This window comes from Rhipicephalus microplus, chromosome 2, assembly GCF_043290135.1.
Source record: "Rhipicephalus microplus isolate Deutch F79 chromosome 2, USDA_Rmic, whole genome shotgun sequence".
NCBI classification, from domain to species: domain Eukaryota; kingdom Metazoa; phylum Arthropoda; class Arachnida; order Ixodida; family Ixodidae; genus Rhipicephalus; species Rhipicephalus microplus.
The window spans coordinates 93,024,702-93,039,691 of record NC_134701.1 but is presented as its reverse complement, the minus strand read 5'-3'; the positions used below and the strand labels follow the sequence as shown (position 1 = coordinate 93,039,691).

At 42.2% G+C, this 14,990-nt stretch overlaps 1 protein-coding gene and 1 long non-coding RNA gene across 3 annotated transcripts in view; one reads left to right on the top strand and one right to left on the bottom strand.

Annotated features, from left to right (window-relative positions):
- Positions 1-9,974: 9,974 nt before the first annotated feature.
- The window catches only part of LOC119169809 (uncharacterized), a 22,706-nt gene continuing 17,690 nt past the window's right edge, over positions 9,975-14,990 (bottom strand). The window contains exons 3-4 of one of the 2 annotated variants that reach the window (XM_075886652.1): positions 14,295-14,378; positions 9,975-10,393 (exon numbers count right to left, since the gene is read on the bottom strand). In XM_075886652.1, coding sequence (XP_075742767.1) covers positions 10,141-10,393; positions 14,295-14,378 — 337 coding nt within the window. In that variant the 3' untranslated portion in view covers positions 9,975-10,140. The remainder of the gene's footprint in view (positions 10,394-14,294; positions 14,379-14,990) is intronic. The other variant, XM_037420824.2, reaches the window with a different exon arrangement.
- The window catches only part of LOC142796320 (uncharacterized), a 4,850-nt gene continuing 652 nt past the window's right edge, over positions 10,793-14,990 (top strand). Inside the window, exons 1-2 of the long non-coding RNA XR_012893741.1 lie at positions 10,793-10,861; positions 14,325-14,990. The exon at positions 14,325-14,990 is cut by the window's right edge and continues 652 nt beyond it. This is a non-coding gene — a long non-coding RNA (uncharacterized LOC142796320). The remainder of the gene's footprint in view (positions 10,862-14,324) is intronic.

The window sequence follows — 14,990 nt, the reverse complement described above, 5'->3', positions numbered from 1 at the left end:
GCAAGAGGCAAAGCCAGTATCAGGCTGCGAATGTTAAGATGCTAAAAAAAGCCATGGCTATCACAAGAAGCCAAATATTTTATCTCGAATGCATTTCTCCCACTATCATGTGCACAATGAAAAACGCTTTGTTAAAGGCAAAGCGAGGGTCGCCCGAATGTACTACTCCATCATGTTTGTTAAATGAGCTTTGGCAGACCAAATGTTGTGCATCAGGCACGAGCCAATACGGAAGAATAACTCCTCTCTGTATAGTCTAAGTGTCTTCGACTCTTACTTGGAGCTGGTGATTATGTAGGTCGCAGACAAACACTATAATATTTCAAACATAAACCTGCACACTTTGTCAAGGTGAAATCATTGTCATGGGATTATGGATACACGGAAGACAGATGTGAATATATTTACAATATACACAATTATCCATGTCACCGAAAGGCCACTAGCATCTCGCGTGGTGAGTCCGCTTCTTTTTCGTCGATTTATCGGCGACGGTGGGATTATACCCACTGCCCAGTAACAATAGTCACCGAAACGACTGTTTATGGTAAAAGAGTAATTACTGTGTAAGCTTTCAATGGCGATGACAAAACAGGTATACGAAACTTGCTATAGTTAGTGGCTCCTAGTTAATTTAGACCACTCAGGCTTGTTCACGTGCACCTGAGAATAAGTACATGAAGGCCGTGAAACAAAACCGTATCTAAGCTGAGCGGCAACAGACCACTCCTTCTAAGCTGCTATAGTGTGTGATTGTTTATGTGCGATCGCTTCCCGAATACTGACTTCAGCGCGGCGACGGCGGTCACTGGCAGATGTGCTTTTCTCAAAGGACCTCCGAACGTCATCTAAATATACTGAAATCTATAGAGTTATTCTCTCCTCGAATTCCTGTCTTGGCGGCAGCAATTTTGTTTACGCAAAGACTTGACATATTAAAATAAGTAGCCTCAAAAGCATTTGAAACAAATAGCAGGCATTTGTAATTAAAGCCTTTAAATATTGTAAACACTAGCAACTCTAACTAGCCCGATGGCTTTGTTAAAAAAAAGGAAACTTCACAACAGTGGTGTCAAGCGTTAAGGCAAGCATAGCTGTATGGTATGCCTTGTCTGTTTTTCTCTCTCCCTCTCTTTATGTGTGTGCGTGCGTGCGTGTCCTTTTGTGTGTTTTTTTACATTGCTCTTTCAATGTTTCCTCTTACTATCACTCGGCGTTTTCTTCGTACTTTTATATGTTTTTTCGCTGTTTCTTTTCCATTGTTATGAGTTTTTTTTTCTTTCTCATTCTATTTACCTTTCCTTTTTTTTCCTTCCATTCACTGTTTTCGGCTTTCTAATTTTTTGCCTCTTATCTTTTTTCTGTATATTGCCTTATCCCTGTAGTTTTTTTTTGCTCTCACCTTCTCTTTCTGCCTGTACCGCTCTTTATTTTAAATCTCTTTTCTGTTTCTCTTTGTTAATACCACTTTGTCTATTTCTCATTATTTTTGTATTTCTATTTGTTAGCTATATTTAAATTGCTCAACTTTTATTGTGATCTCATTCTTTTACTTTGGGCATTTGCTCTTTTGTTCACCAGAATAATTGCATTTCACCTCGGACAAATCGTTGCTTGTGTTCTGGAAGTGAAGCAGTAGACGAAGAAATGGACGCCCAGGAAGACGACAACGAAGAGAGTGCGTGTGGAGTCATGATGGTGATTTCTTTTCGGCTGTATACAGCATTCCATTTCTTTCTTCATACCCCCCACTGTGTATTTTGTGTCCCCTCTTCGTTTGATTCTTGATCTCTCTATCTTTTCTCTTTCTGCCTTTTTCTCTCTCTTTTCTATCCCTATTTCGTCCATGTTTCTATCTGGTTATCATTCTTTTTTTTCTTCTTTTTTTCCTCTCTCTCTTTATCTCTGTTTCTGTCTACCCTAAAGAAAGTTTTTTTTTTTGTATAACTTAGAAAGATTGCTAAATAAGACGGGGGCATTGGTGGATGTGGGGGAAACAGTAGTGGATGAGAATAAAGAAGCATTGATCTTGGTGGCAATAATTGTAAATAAGCTGGAAACTGTGGCGGTTAAAATGGCTAATGAGGGCAAAAGTGAAAGAAAAAATACAGCATACCCACGGAGTGAATGATGATGAGTGTGGCGAAACGTTCGTGTGTTCGTCCAAGCATTCGTTCATCCGTCCATCTATCCGTGCATTCGTCGGTCCGTCTGTGCTGCCGTCCACCCATCCATTCGTCTGTCTGTCTGTCTGTCTGTCTGTCTGTCTGTCTGTCTGTCTGTCTGTCTGTCTGTCTGTCTGTCTGTCTGTCTGTCTGTCTGTCCGTCTGTCCATCCGCTCCTTTCGCACTAGAGAACGCATCGAACAGATGAACGCTTTGCCCCACTCATCATCCTTCACTCCGTGGATATGCTGTCTACGCAGTACGAACAGGGCGGCCGACCAGGCGATGCTATCAGGAGCTTCACCACTGAAAATTCATGGCAGATGGTAGCGGTCGTGGTGGTGAGCTGCTCTCAGTGTTAAAAATGGGCAGTGGTAGTGTAAGTAGAAACTCCTGGTGGATGATTGCGATTCTAGACATGTTTTGGTGCATGGCTCGGTGCACGAGCTGGGTAATGGTGGGATAGTTGCCCGAAGCAAGAAAATGCATTCATTTAAGCTGCACTTTCACCGCATCAGCATTCATCTAGGGGTACCTTGAGTAGAGGAAAATATTGCATTTTCTGATTTTTCTTGATGAATGTGTAAGAAAGCTGTGTAATCTCTTGCGCTCTTGTATTTCTTCGTTTCATTCATGCGGCGCCAATAACTACCTCTATTTTGAGGAGCACAGCAGCCATGAATGTTTACATTTTATGCACGCGAACACTTTCAATGTGTTGCAGTATTGAGCTGTTTTAACGTGACAGAAATATAGAGCTCGTCTAGCAGAAATTCTGGGGTCGATTATGGTGTCAGCGTCGGTGTCGTTGGTTGTATCGGCGTCAGTGAAAAATCACCGTCTTTACGTGAACGAAAAATTGAGAAAGACGGATTCAAAATAAATATTAAAATTTCTGCGTCTGAGTGATGATTCAACCCGGCTCTTTTGCGTGGCAAGAGGATGTTCCACTACACAGCTACGCCTCTGCATGTGAGTGCAGCAAAAATTACTTCCTTCGCTTGGAAATGCAGTAAAAGTAACTTTAATGCTTTACGAAACACACGCAATCGGTATATAAGCAGCACAATGAACATGAAATATCGCCAAAATAGAGGGTGGTACAAGCGTGCATTGAACAAAACGAACCTGGCCACCCGTTTATACACGGTCTTTTTTTTTCTTTATGTTTTTTTACTCATGCTCGTCGAAGTCTTCGTCACTTTTTCCCCTTTCTCATCTTCTTTACTTTTCCTCCCCTCTAATCTTTGTTTCCTCTGTTTCTTCCCTCCTCCCGAAAGAGTGAGCAGGCATTGTGCCCCTCCAGGTGGCAGTTGCCAGATTGCTCTCTCCCTTTTTCCTCTGTGCCCTTGTGTACCTGTGTATGCAAATCAAATAAATAATAATATGCCATCGGGTGTTATAAAATAAAATCAGCATGATGACTTCATTGTTTAAAGCCAGTCACCCACTACGAAAGGCACACACGTTACAGCACGCATAAGGCCACATAGGCGGTGCATAGCAACTTAAAAATGATATCATACACTAAGTGCTTCAAGTACGTGCTAAGAACAGAATACTGAGATTGTGTTGAACTCTTAAAGACGAAGCTTAAGGGTCCCAATTTTTCAAGCCTCGAGGTACCGGTGTGCGTTGTGGCAGGAATTTTTCGTTACATTGGAATACACTTCTCGACAATTAAATGAGCTGTGGCTTCGCAGACCATTCGAAGTCGTAGAATAAAGAGCAGCCTCCTCTTGATATGGATGCATAGAAAACACTTTATCGTGGAAACTACTTCATTTGCTTGTTGATAACACCCTGCAACCGACACTACCCTGTAATTTCTTCCACACAGATTTACCACTGTTGCAATTTAGGTAACAGGGAAGAAGCTTCCGAGGCCAAAAGGCACAAACATCAGCCCCAGAAAATTACCTGCGCCAGGATTGGCACCACCCAGAATGGCCTTGGCAGTCTAGGTTAAATGACACTGAATTTCTACCTGTACGACTGCCTGTAGAGTACGACCATGCCATCGGCTATTCCAACCAAAGCGTTTTTATTCTTCTTGAGCATTGATGTGTGCACAAGGAGCGATTAGCATCGGCGCCACGCACTTTCAGCGAACGCCTTCGCTTAACGACAACCAATGGTTGCACTCGTCGGCACTTATCTGACTTGAATGTTACTGAAAAAACAGACTTATCAATGAGTACACCTTGTTCAATCAATGTGGTGGTGTTTGTTCTCACGCATCCTGCGTAGCTGTGGCTATCAGTATAGCTAAAAATCAGTGCGCTGCATTTGCTTAACCAGGGAGTGTGCACGGGACGCGTGGCCTCCCAATTCCAGCATTTTTTCGCCATTGCTTACGCATCCTAAGATGACACTTGGCCACGCACTCCCACCTCGAGTTGAGAGGGTGCACCTCTGAAAAAAAAATCTACCGTGGCCTCTGGTGTGGGTGCACGGTCACTCGAGAAACCATCAAAGCACTCGAACGACTGTGCGCGCGTGTTTATTTATTCGGGTTAGACGCCACGAAATGTCTGCGCATGTCGACCTTTCAAAATAGCGAAAAGCGACTCTTAAACTGAATTGTACTTGTACTTCAGCCCACTTCACAATTTTGGAGACAGGTCATGAGGTGTGAAGGTTAGCGCAGTTTACATTATCGACGTGCCATTCGTTGTCGGCAGCATTTTAGTTGTTTCAACATGAAGATGCGAATTCTTGCCGGACAAGATGATTGTGCCTGTCTTCCGTATAGAACATTCACACCTGAAGCCACACTGGCTTTCACGTGTTGACTGGTCATTTGACAGAAGGGGAGCACGTTTCCACGTCGTGCAGAGGCAATGAATTGGAATGTAGCACGTTCGAATTGTAGTAGTCGAATATTTCCTTTTCTTCATACAACTTTTTTAACGTCTTGTAGAACTTTAATCAACGTGACAACTTTACTCATATATATGTGAGGTTGGCAGGCGATATAGTTCTGACGATTTACACGTTGGTCTCCAGCATCCGTTAAACTGTCGCGTCCTACAGCACACAGTATATGCCGCCATATCCAGCAGCCTAATCTAGCATAACCCACCGTAATGGTGGATGTTGCTATTAACTATTCCGTATAAACTGGGCATATATTCAAAAGGCGATTTGCCTTCCACCACTGTATTGTCAAATATTTTGTTATAGAATGGTAAGATCATGTCAGGCTATTTTTACCCGTCTATACATTTTGGTGAGTCATTGTGAGGATGTTTTATATATTAGAGGTTGAATGGTCGAACGGCAAGCTGTAGTGCGAAATACAATGGGCATTACTATTCCGAGTAGAGTACAAAGTTCGTACAGCAAAATTATGTGGATGTCTCAAGCTTCGTACTGTGTTTGAAGGGTTATTCTGAACAAGCGCACAAATGTAAACTAGGTCAATTTAAGGTACGGATAATGTTAAAAACATGAATATTTACAAAAATGTCAACTTTGCCACTTGCAAAAGAAGAAACACCAACCATAACAACGACACTTTAAAAACATAACAAGATGTTTTATCTCCCACACGGGAGCTTGTTCGCAATGGAGCGCAAATGATAAGTTTGAACTGCAATGTAAACAACGCTTCCTAACAAAAGTGGAAACGTGTACTTTTGTTTTAGTGCTTTTATTGTGGTAGGCGCTTCTTTTTCTTTTCCAATCCTACCCCCTGACCAGATGGGACTCCGTCAAGGCCTCGATTTCAGCAACTCTGTGACGTTTGACATCAGTCATTTACTTGGAAACTGTTGTAATCACCATTGCAAATAAACAGCCAAAGCAGGCTTGCTTGGCGTGATTTTTTACTTGTTGAAACCTCTAGGTCAGCTGAAGACCGGAGAAATGTTTTAGCCGTGTTTTTTCGTGGTATGCGCGAATGCCAGCCCGAAAACACAGAAACTGAACGTCCGGAAATAACAGGTGACTACCACGAAAACCTGCAAGCACTGGCCATAGAGGCTAGAAGAAAACCTTCTGATGAAGTGATGCGATAAAATCCACCATGGTATAGACGCGTCCAGTACCCCCATATTAGACCACTGTGAAGGTTGCTATACGAGAGATGTTGTCCAGACTCAGCGCTAGTATATATCTTGAATCTCCTAACCTAAGCCAGTTAGCTGTTTTTTGCTATGTTCGGTGCGTGTAGCCATGTATCGATGCAGTTTTGCTCCTTCAGCTGACCCGAAGGGTAACGTTTCAGGTTTTTAACGTTTCATTCACAATTTTTATCGGCCATGCCACACCATTAATGCGAGAGCCAGAATTTTCTCCTTGGGGGCGGGCGCAGGGCGCCGGAGTAGGCTGGCGTTCAAGCATACTTTATTTATGTTAATGCGTGGGTTTTTGTGTCTGCGTGTCCATATACACAAGTTAAATTGAAAAATTTTAGAAGTGGTTGGTTGCACCTCTCCCATTCTTTGGCTATTGACCCTGACTAATGCATATATTTAGCAAAGATATTTCGTTTACTGTCACAAGAATCACACGACGGCGATGGAGCTTGCATCAGAACCATGTTTATAGAGTTACGTCGCCGGAAATTCGCAAACCCGCAGAGCACTCAACCCAAAGCTATTTTTCGACATGGTACTACTGCACGCATGTACTTGAATGCTGAGACCGGTAAACTAAAAAGTGATATATATCAATTGGCAGAAAGAATGTCGTTGTGATTAAGACTAGAACCTCACTCGAACGCTTCAATGAAAACAGAAGTTACATGTCATAACTTGACAGCAAGGTGTAACTTTGTCTCACCGCTTTTAATACATGCCGTCGACCGGTTGTCTTAAACAGAATACGAAGATCAAAAGGCACTGCGTGCAATCGAGGTGAAGTGCAAACAGTCATCTTGATTGCGATCCCACCGGCTGTTACATTGTTGATATGTTGGCGTCATCTATACAGCCGTTTGCATACGCTCCTTTCCGAGCGCGTCTGGTTGCACAACCCTTTTCCAAGAGACCTTCTTTGTTCTGTTTCGAAGAGACCGTAACTGGTACCTCAAGCTTTTCCTAAGAGCCTTTCTCAGAGACCGTTTCTAAAGATATTTTGTATAAAGATCAAACAATAACCGTAGGTTTCCAATGTGTGCAAATATTCGTCTATTATGATCAGTATTTCGACTTTTGATAGCGTTACATATTGCTAATTTCAGCCTTTCTATAAATAACTTTAAAGGAACAATGAAACTGTAGTAATATGTCGATGCAGTTAATGTCGCCTCTCTTTCAACTCAAATTTGCCTGCAATGTCTTCTTATTGGATGCTTTTTGCGATGTAGCTCTCATATGGCTTATCAATTATTGACATGAAAATTTGTCAGCGTCACCTCTAGGTCATATATTTTAGATCAAGGCGTCACCGCTATCTATACTTTCGTTGTTGCGTCGAAAGTACAGTTCGCGTTTTATAAGGCAGGTTTAGTATAGTTCAGTCGTCCCACCATTCACATTTTCAACCAGCAGCGGTGTTGCTTTGCTGGTTGAAGTAGCGATATAATCAGTAAATAACGAAATCACATCCTTAATGCGTGCAGTATTTATTGTCACTGACGTGAGTGTACAACCGCGCAATACAAAAAAAGTTCGGTTGAAAACTCACAGAATCACTAATGCCTCCTCCCGACACACTTCCAAAGTAATAATTGTCATTATCTTTTTTTCAAGTCTCAGCCAATATCCATTAGTTCTACAATATCAATTTTTGAAATCTTCTCTGTGCGTAACGTAATTTCGCATTTTATCGCGGGCATTTTAAAGTTTTTTACACGTTACCATGAACTGTATTGCTTCTGTGATCCTCCAGATTTTGACCAAGCGATAATGTCATGTGAACAACGCCATGTGACTCCACGTATAGTGTGATGAAATTGTGATCTCAAAAACTTCGGTGACATGGAGCATCATAGTGGCGTAATAAGGCGACGTCATCCAGTGATCACTGTTGCTCGCATCACTCGCGATGAGGTCGTCAATGCCCATACTAAAGTTTTGTGTCTCATGTGGCATATAAGCCTTTCGCCTTAATATTTACTGTCTCAACTCCTTCGCTGCAAAAGCGATTGTATTCTAATTTTGCCTGATTTCTCTTCGGCTACATTTGTTTGACCACGACAAAACTGATCAGTAACCAAGCGAATATGAGGGTAATTTGCTGAGGTGATGGAGATTTTATATAGGCAAAATAATGGGGATATATCAACACTCAACATTTGTGATCAAGCTGTTGCCATATTGAGATTCATCTTCGAAATCATTCAACTGTTTTATACCCTACTAGCATTTTCACGAGGAAGAAAATGACACAATGAAGGTTGTGAAATTGTCTACTTAATGAGAACTCTTTTGTTGAGGTGGAGATTACGCAGTCCTCGTCAGCTACTGTGAAATTTTTTCTGACTTCAGAAATTAAAAAAAATCACACCACTGCTGCTGAAAAGCTTTGTGTCGGGATACCTTTGATCAGATTACTAAACAATGTTTTTTTAGGGGCGAAGGTCCTTAGGGCCCAGCCATGTTCCACTATCCGTCATCGCCAGAGTTAGATCAGAGTCCCTGAGGAGCACAATGGTGACCATGGTGGTGCCCAATGGTTCACTGCCACTACTTGCTCTCTTTTATTGGCCATAAATAGATAACGGTGCGCCTACTATGGATAACGACAAAGAAAGGAAAGTGGAACAGGCAGCTTAACTCTAACTATGCGCTCTTGCGGACTAACATTACGATATATACTCTCCTGCAGCATGGTTGCTTGTAGTGGGGGTAATTTGCACACCTAACATTGTCATTTCGTTGCCAAAATGCGAGAGTCGTATTTGTCACACCCCTAAATTTTTATTCTTTAAAATCTTGCGTGAACAAACCCGAAAGAGAAAAAAAATTGTTCTATATTGATAATGAGCTGAAAGAGAATGTTCTATACTTTCTCGACACATCACGTCTGTCAAACACTGTCCTGTCTATAATCAATGTTTTGTGTGACAGTCAGCGCAGCAACCAGCGACGTCGCCAAGTACGTAAGGGTATATTTTCTTACATTTTGCGCATCAACAGAAAAGAATTCAAGTGAGAAAATAAAGTACCTTGTACAACACTCTCCTTTTGATGCTTCGAAGTATTTAATTGTTTAAAGTTAGGGATTTCAATCGGGACCCGAACATTCGGTTCACTGATCACAACTTTTTGCTCACAACTGAGGTCATCAATGCTGAAACTGAATTTACGTTAAAACGAGTGCTTTCATGCTATCGCGTAAGATCATGTCAACATTGTTGCAACTACACAGCTATGTTCAGTAAATAAACGTGTAAAACTTCTTACCTCGCAACTGTTGAAATCATCAAAACAGTTTTCAGTTATTTCTTTGCAGAAAAAAGACAAAAAATGGCTTCATTGTAAGCAGTATTCAGTAATTTGGAAGCATGCGGACTTATTAGGGTTACCATAAGGGATATCAATGAGTACATGCATATAAGTATTACAGTGCTTTCCTTTACCTGTGTACTGCAAGAGTCGTAGTGGAAACCGAAAGAGTCAATATGTTAATGCATGCATGCCCACAGTATTACCGCAGTGGACACGTTCTCATGTAATTCCATTCTTTTCACGTAAATTGATTAGCAAGAAAAAGAATAATTAGTGACGTTTCACTGGAGATGATCCTACCGGCGTGTTACCAGCGTGTCTGCGTAAATGAACACACTGCTTAGTCACACATCGGTAATTCACCCTTCCCTGGAAGTGGTAAAACACTTTTGTTTGCTTTCGGGGCATATTTCAAATATACATTTGACTTTATTTTCCTTTAAAGGCTATATCACAGGTTCCTTTCTCTCTCATTCAAGAAGAGCGTACCATCACAGTTTGTACTAAGGCGATGAGAGAGCCTCAACCATACGGATTTGGCACGGGCTTGAAACCTCCTCCACCATAAGAACCCGTCATGGGGCTCTTGTAACCGCCTCCCGATTCATAGCCGCCACCTTGTCCATAGCCTCCTCCGGATTCGTAGCCGCCGCCTTGTTCACCATAGCCTCCACCATATTCATAGCCGCTTCCTTGTCCGCCATAGCCTCCTCCGGATTTGAAGCCTCCAGATCCGAACCCGCCTCCGCCGTATTGCGCCGAGGACAGGCCACAAAGCAGGGCCACGGCCACCAGTGTGAAAGGAACAAGCATTTTTTCAGCGGGTTCCTGCGGTATTTACAAAGAATGTCAGTGTAACAATGGGAATGACCTTCAGCGAATTTACGAAAAGGCAACTGGGATAGACTGATAAACATGTAGTCAAGGTACGCAAGTTCTGGCATTCTCTATGTATATTACTGCATTGCGTTGCCAGGCAATGTAGTAATTTTTTAATTAGGCAAGACTCCATTCTGTCACAGGTACCAACGTGAAAGTGTAGTCGGCTTTGTCTCAATGTTTTTAGGTCAGGCACACAGTGACCAAATTAAGCTCCTTTCATGTGCTTTCTTTAAACAGAAGTGAATTAGACTGAGTTACGCATACTTATATTTAACGAGGGTTTATCGTCACGCACACATTGGTGACACATTCATTTTTGTAACCAGCCAGTGCTTCATTTCGTCGCAGGTACCAAGGCAATAATGTGGTCGGCTTCGTTTTGTCTGGGCCCCTTTAATACCGCTCCAGATGTCCGTAAGTACAACTGCTTTCGAAGCAGCAAATTTCCTGATATGCCTCACTACTAACATGGTGTGCAAGCCTCGGCACAAATATCTGTGCCGGGTTATTTTCTCAGTGGCAACACATGTAATGATTTGCGAAGGGAACGCATGGTGGCCTATATCCCTGCATGCAGAATAGTGGCATTTGTGTGCTCTTTAGTGCAGGAACTCTAGGCTCGCGCATAATGTGGTACACCAGAGAGTAGCAAGCATCGGACAACAATAGGCGTTTTTTTAATGTTAGCTCCTGGCAAAGGCTTCTCTCAAATATCGCCTTTCAGTTAGTCAAAAAAGCAACTGTCAGTCAAATTAAGGCCACGGTGACAAAAACAGTTTTCCGCGGATTACTGGCATCAGCTATCTGAAATCGACCAGCAGACTACGCGCGAGCGCCTCGATCAATTAGTCGTGAACGACACATGCTTTTGAAATGAGCTGGCTGTCCAGATTAACAAGTGCTTTGCGATTCTCGTTTCCAAATTTCGATTACATCTTAAACAATGCAAATAAAGCCGAAAACCGAGCCGTACAGCAGCATCGAACGCAGCCGGGACATTCGTTTGCGCGAGAGATGACGCTGTATATTCTTTACTCCAGTTGAGGTGCCTGGTGGCGAAACACCACACTAGCACCGACGGCCGCTTCCCATTGAAATCCGCTCCTTCGCTCGGGCACTGAAAAAATAGAGAAGTCGCTAGTGGTAGACATGATTAGCTTGCGGTTTGAACGTGGAAGGAGGTACCTTTCGGTGGCTCAGTGGGTGAGCCACCGCCACAATCACAACGCGGGGGTCCTCCATTCTATTCCGCGCGCCGGAGTCTTTATTCTGGAATCGTTTTTCTTTCTTGCGTTTTCATATATAAAGATACGTACGCACATACGGTGCATGACATCGACGCCGACGCCCACACCGACGCCGGCAACGACATCCAGCCGAGGGTGTCTATATAATTGCTATCACAATAAAAGAGTCTTTCTTTGAAGTTGGGTTTTGGAAATGTGAGCGCACTAATAAATTTTACGATGTCTTCAATGCTCATACGTGAGTGTGCTTTCATGAAATGAAAAAAAAAATGGTTTATTTTGCCAGAAAAGGTGCATATCGCACGTTTTACTACGCACAGCATCGATATCTAAGGGCTTTTGCAGGGAATGACCACAATAAAAATAATGGCATGATGAAGCAGATCGAGCGTTTTTGGAGTGCTTGGTGTAGGAGAGTAATGTAATTGTGCCATGCTGCTTTACAGGCTGAGTATACGCTCCCTGCTCCTTGCGAAGTTTGTGTGCGTCAGTAATGCAGTGTGATTACCATATTTAGCAAGTTTTGTTTATATTGGTCGTGCGAGTTGTGACAGGCAGTTTTCACTGATTTACTTGATAAACAAGTTGTGTACTATCTACGAAAGTAAGTGCCTTCCAAGTTCGGGAATACTTAGAATTTGTAACTATAGTCCTCTATTTCTCGCAGAGACACGAGAGCAAATGCAACAGGAGTCTTTAAACACGTTGCTCGCAGCCCGCGGCTTTAGGATATTTTTGACTACGTTAAATGAACATAGTATATTTTTGACTACGTTAAAAGGTACTCAAATACTTATACGCCTAAAGCGACAGGTCGCATGCATTTTATCAGGCACGCCGTGCGGTGAGCTCTTGTTGCTACATAACCGCCAAACAAAATCTCTACATTTTAGAATCGTCATCCACATATGAGTGACTCTGGAGAGCAACACCGATATCTTTCTCGATCCCTGATGCCAAATATCCTTCAGAAGTAACGCACATATGTTATATGAAGAACGCGTTTGCTCAAATAGCAGATGAAGAGCAGATTTAGTTTTACGTCTACCGTCTAACTCCGCAAACCATCTTCACTTTTCCGTCGTATGTAGGCCTAAACTTAGTGACTGCGTGGCCTTCTAGCTGAGTCTAGTTTGCGACGCCTTATGTAAAGCTATTCGTTTGGATAAACTTTGGCATGCTCATTGACCTTTGTTGAAACAAAACGCAACCTGCGGCTACCTGACTGCATATATAGTTTCTAGACGAAACGCTGGTCTGCTTTTCTTCTTTTGAACAGTCGAAAATGGAATGGTTTTATCATTGCACTGCATTTTGTGCTTTCCGGTGTGTTGTTCATCACACCTATGCTACCAATACCTAATATAGGTTTCAACGCCCAGAACAACAAGTCTGTTGGCTTAGCGGTGGCAAACTGCCCTTGCCACTTCAAAATTAATAACCTTAGGCAGAAAACCAACAAGTTGCGAGACATTTATGGTTCATTAAAAAACTACAGCTTTTATATAGGCCCCCATTTCGAAAACCAAAAATGCACTTTCAGTAACATTTTTTTTGTGGTGAATAAATTAAAAGCCCGACTTTATTAAGCAAGCTGTGCAGACAAGAAAGCGAACAGTGAACAGCCCGCTAACTGTAAGATGATCCTCGAAACTGCAGCAATGACATGTGATGAATTCTGTGGCCTAACAGTGGTGCGAGATTTCTTACCTCCTAATGAACGTTAAAGCCTAATCTTTTCACAATGGTCCACATGTTTATGCAAGTTTCGTACTCAAACAATTCTCGAACACATAGAGAGTTCGGTTTTAATAACGTACATAATCCAATTTTATACAAACGTTTTAACACCATTCCAAAACGGCAATAAAAAGGAGCTGCAACAGCTCATGCAAAATAAAGATCGTGGTCATTCTTTATCAAAATTATTTATGAAAATTCGCACGATGCATGAGCAGTTCATGCGAAGAAGCATTAATTACTTCCTGAGGCACTCACCTAGAGCTGAATCGAAGCTGAAGCCGAATAATCAAGGGATGTGCAAGCGCTTATATACCTTACGATCGTACGTCATAGAACCGAGATAAATAAACAGACAAAAACATGAAAGGACCTCGATAGAAACAGCGACATGCCGAAGACACAAATGTCGTGACCAAGCCATTGAGAGGGGACAGATTGATGTTTGCCATATCAAACACAGAGCAACCCCACTTTTGCATTCACCATCTTTTCTTTCGTGGCTGGCCCACACAACAGCTGCGGCGTTGAGAAAGAAACCACCCATGAAAGCTGCGCGGGCTTGCCGCCTACTTTATCTTTCGCAATGATACGAGGGTTATTATTGTCCTCTCTTTCCTGCAAGATAAGGTTCGTAGTGTAATATGCACAGCCTGTTTAAGCATGCTTTGAATGAAAGCTAGCGAATATGGCAGTGACGCATCGCTTTTCCGCCATGAGGAGAGCTAGAAGAGGCAACAACAGCAAGAACAAAAAAATCCCAGAACAAAAACTGCCACATCGTTTGTCTGTGCTTGCACTGGTTAACAAATAACCAAACATTGCGTAAAAGGCTGCAGAATAATGAGAGAGTGAGGAACCTTGAACAACAGTACTTCTTTCTTTTCCAGATTCCCTGCTTTCCATTTGAATTCATCCAGCGCTCAGAAGCTGCAGGCCACAGTCTAGAGAAACGGAAAGAAGCGTTCACTCCTTCATTCTTCAACCGCGTTGAAGTATCTGCGTCACAAACTAGAAATCAATAGTACATTCACAGTAATAACACAGTGCTTTTCCTGACATAATTCCACTGAGAGTTAACTTTACGAAAAAGAATTAGTATACAGATTTTTGTGGTCCAGGAAGATTCCTTTTCCACTAGGAAACACACCATGCCGGTAGTAGTGTTGAATATTTAAGTGCGTTCGCCCAACAATTCTAGATAAATGACGAAATAGTTCATGCGAAATTTTTACCGCAATATTTTCTGGCGAGGAGACAAGAATTCCCTATTCGGCGGTTTATCATTGCTGAGGAATTGCACTTTCTATGTACCTACCTAGTATAAACTTCGCTGCTATGCTTTGTATATTTTTAAGTTTATTGATCAGACATACTCGTAATAGGTTCAAAAGAGTGCAAGCATATTACACAATAGGTTTTACACAGGTGAACTGCACTATGCTTCCATGTTCAGAGTTTGCAAGTGCTAAAGTTCTCTCAATGTAACTTTGGGTCACTATGCCATTGGCAACCTCATGGCACATATGTGTAGTTAAAGAGAAGTCTCCTGAAAG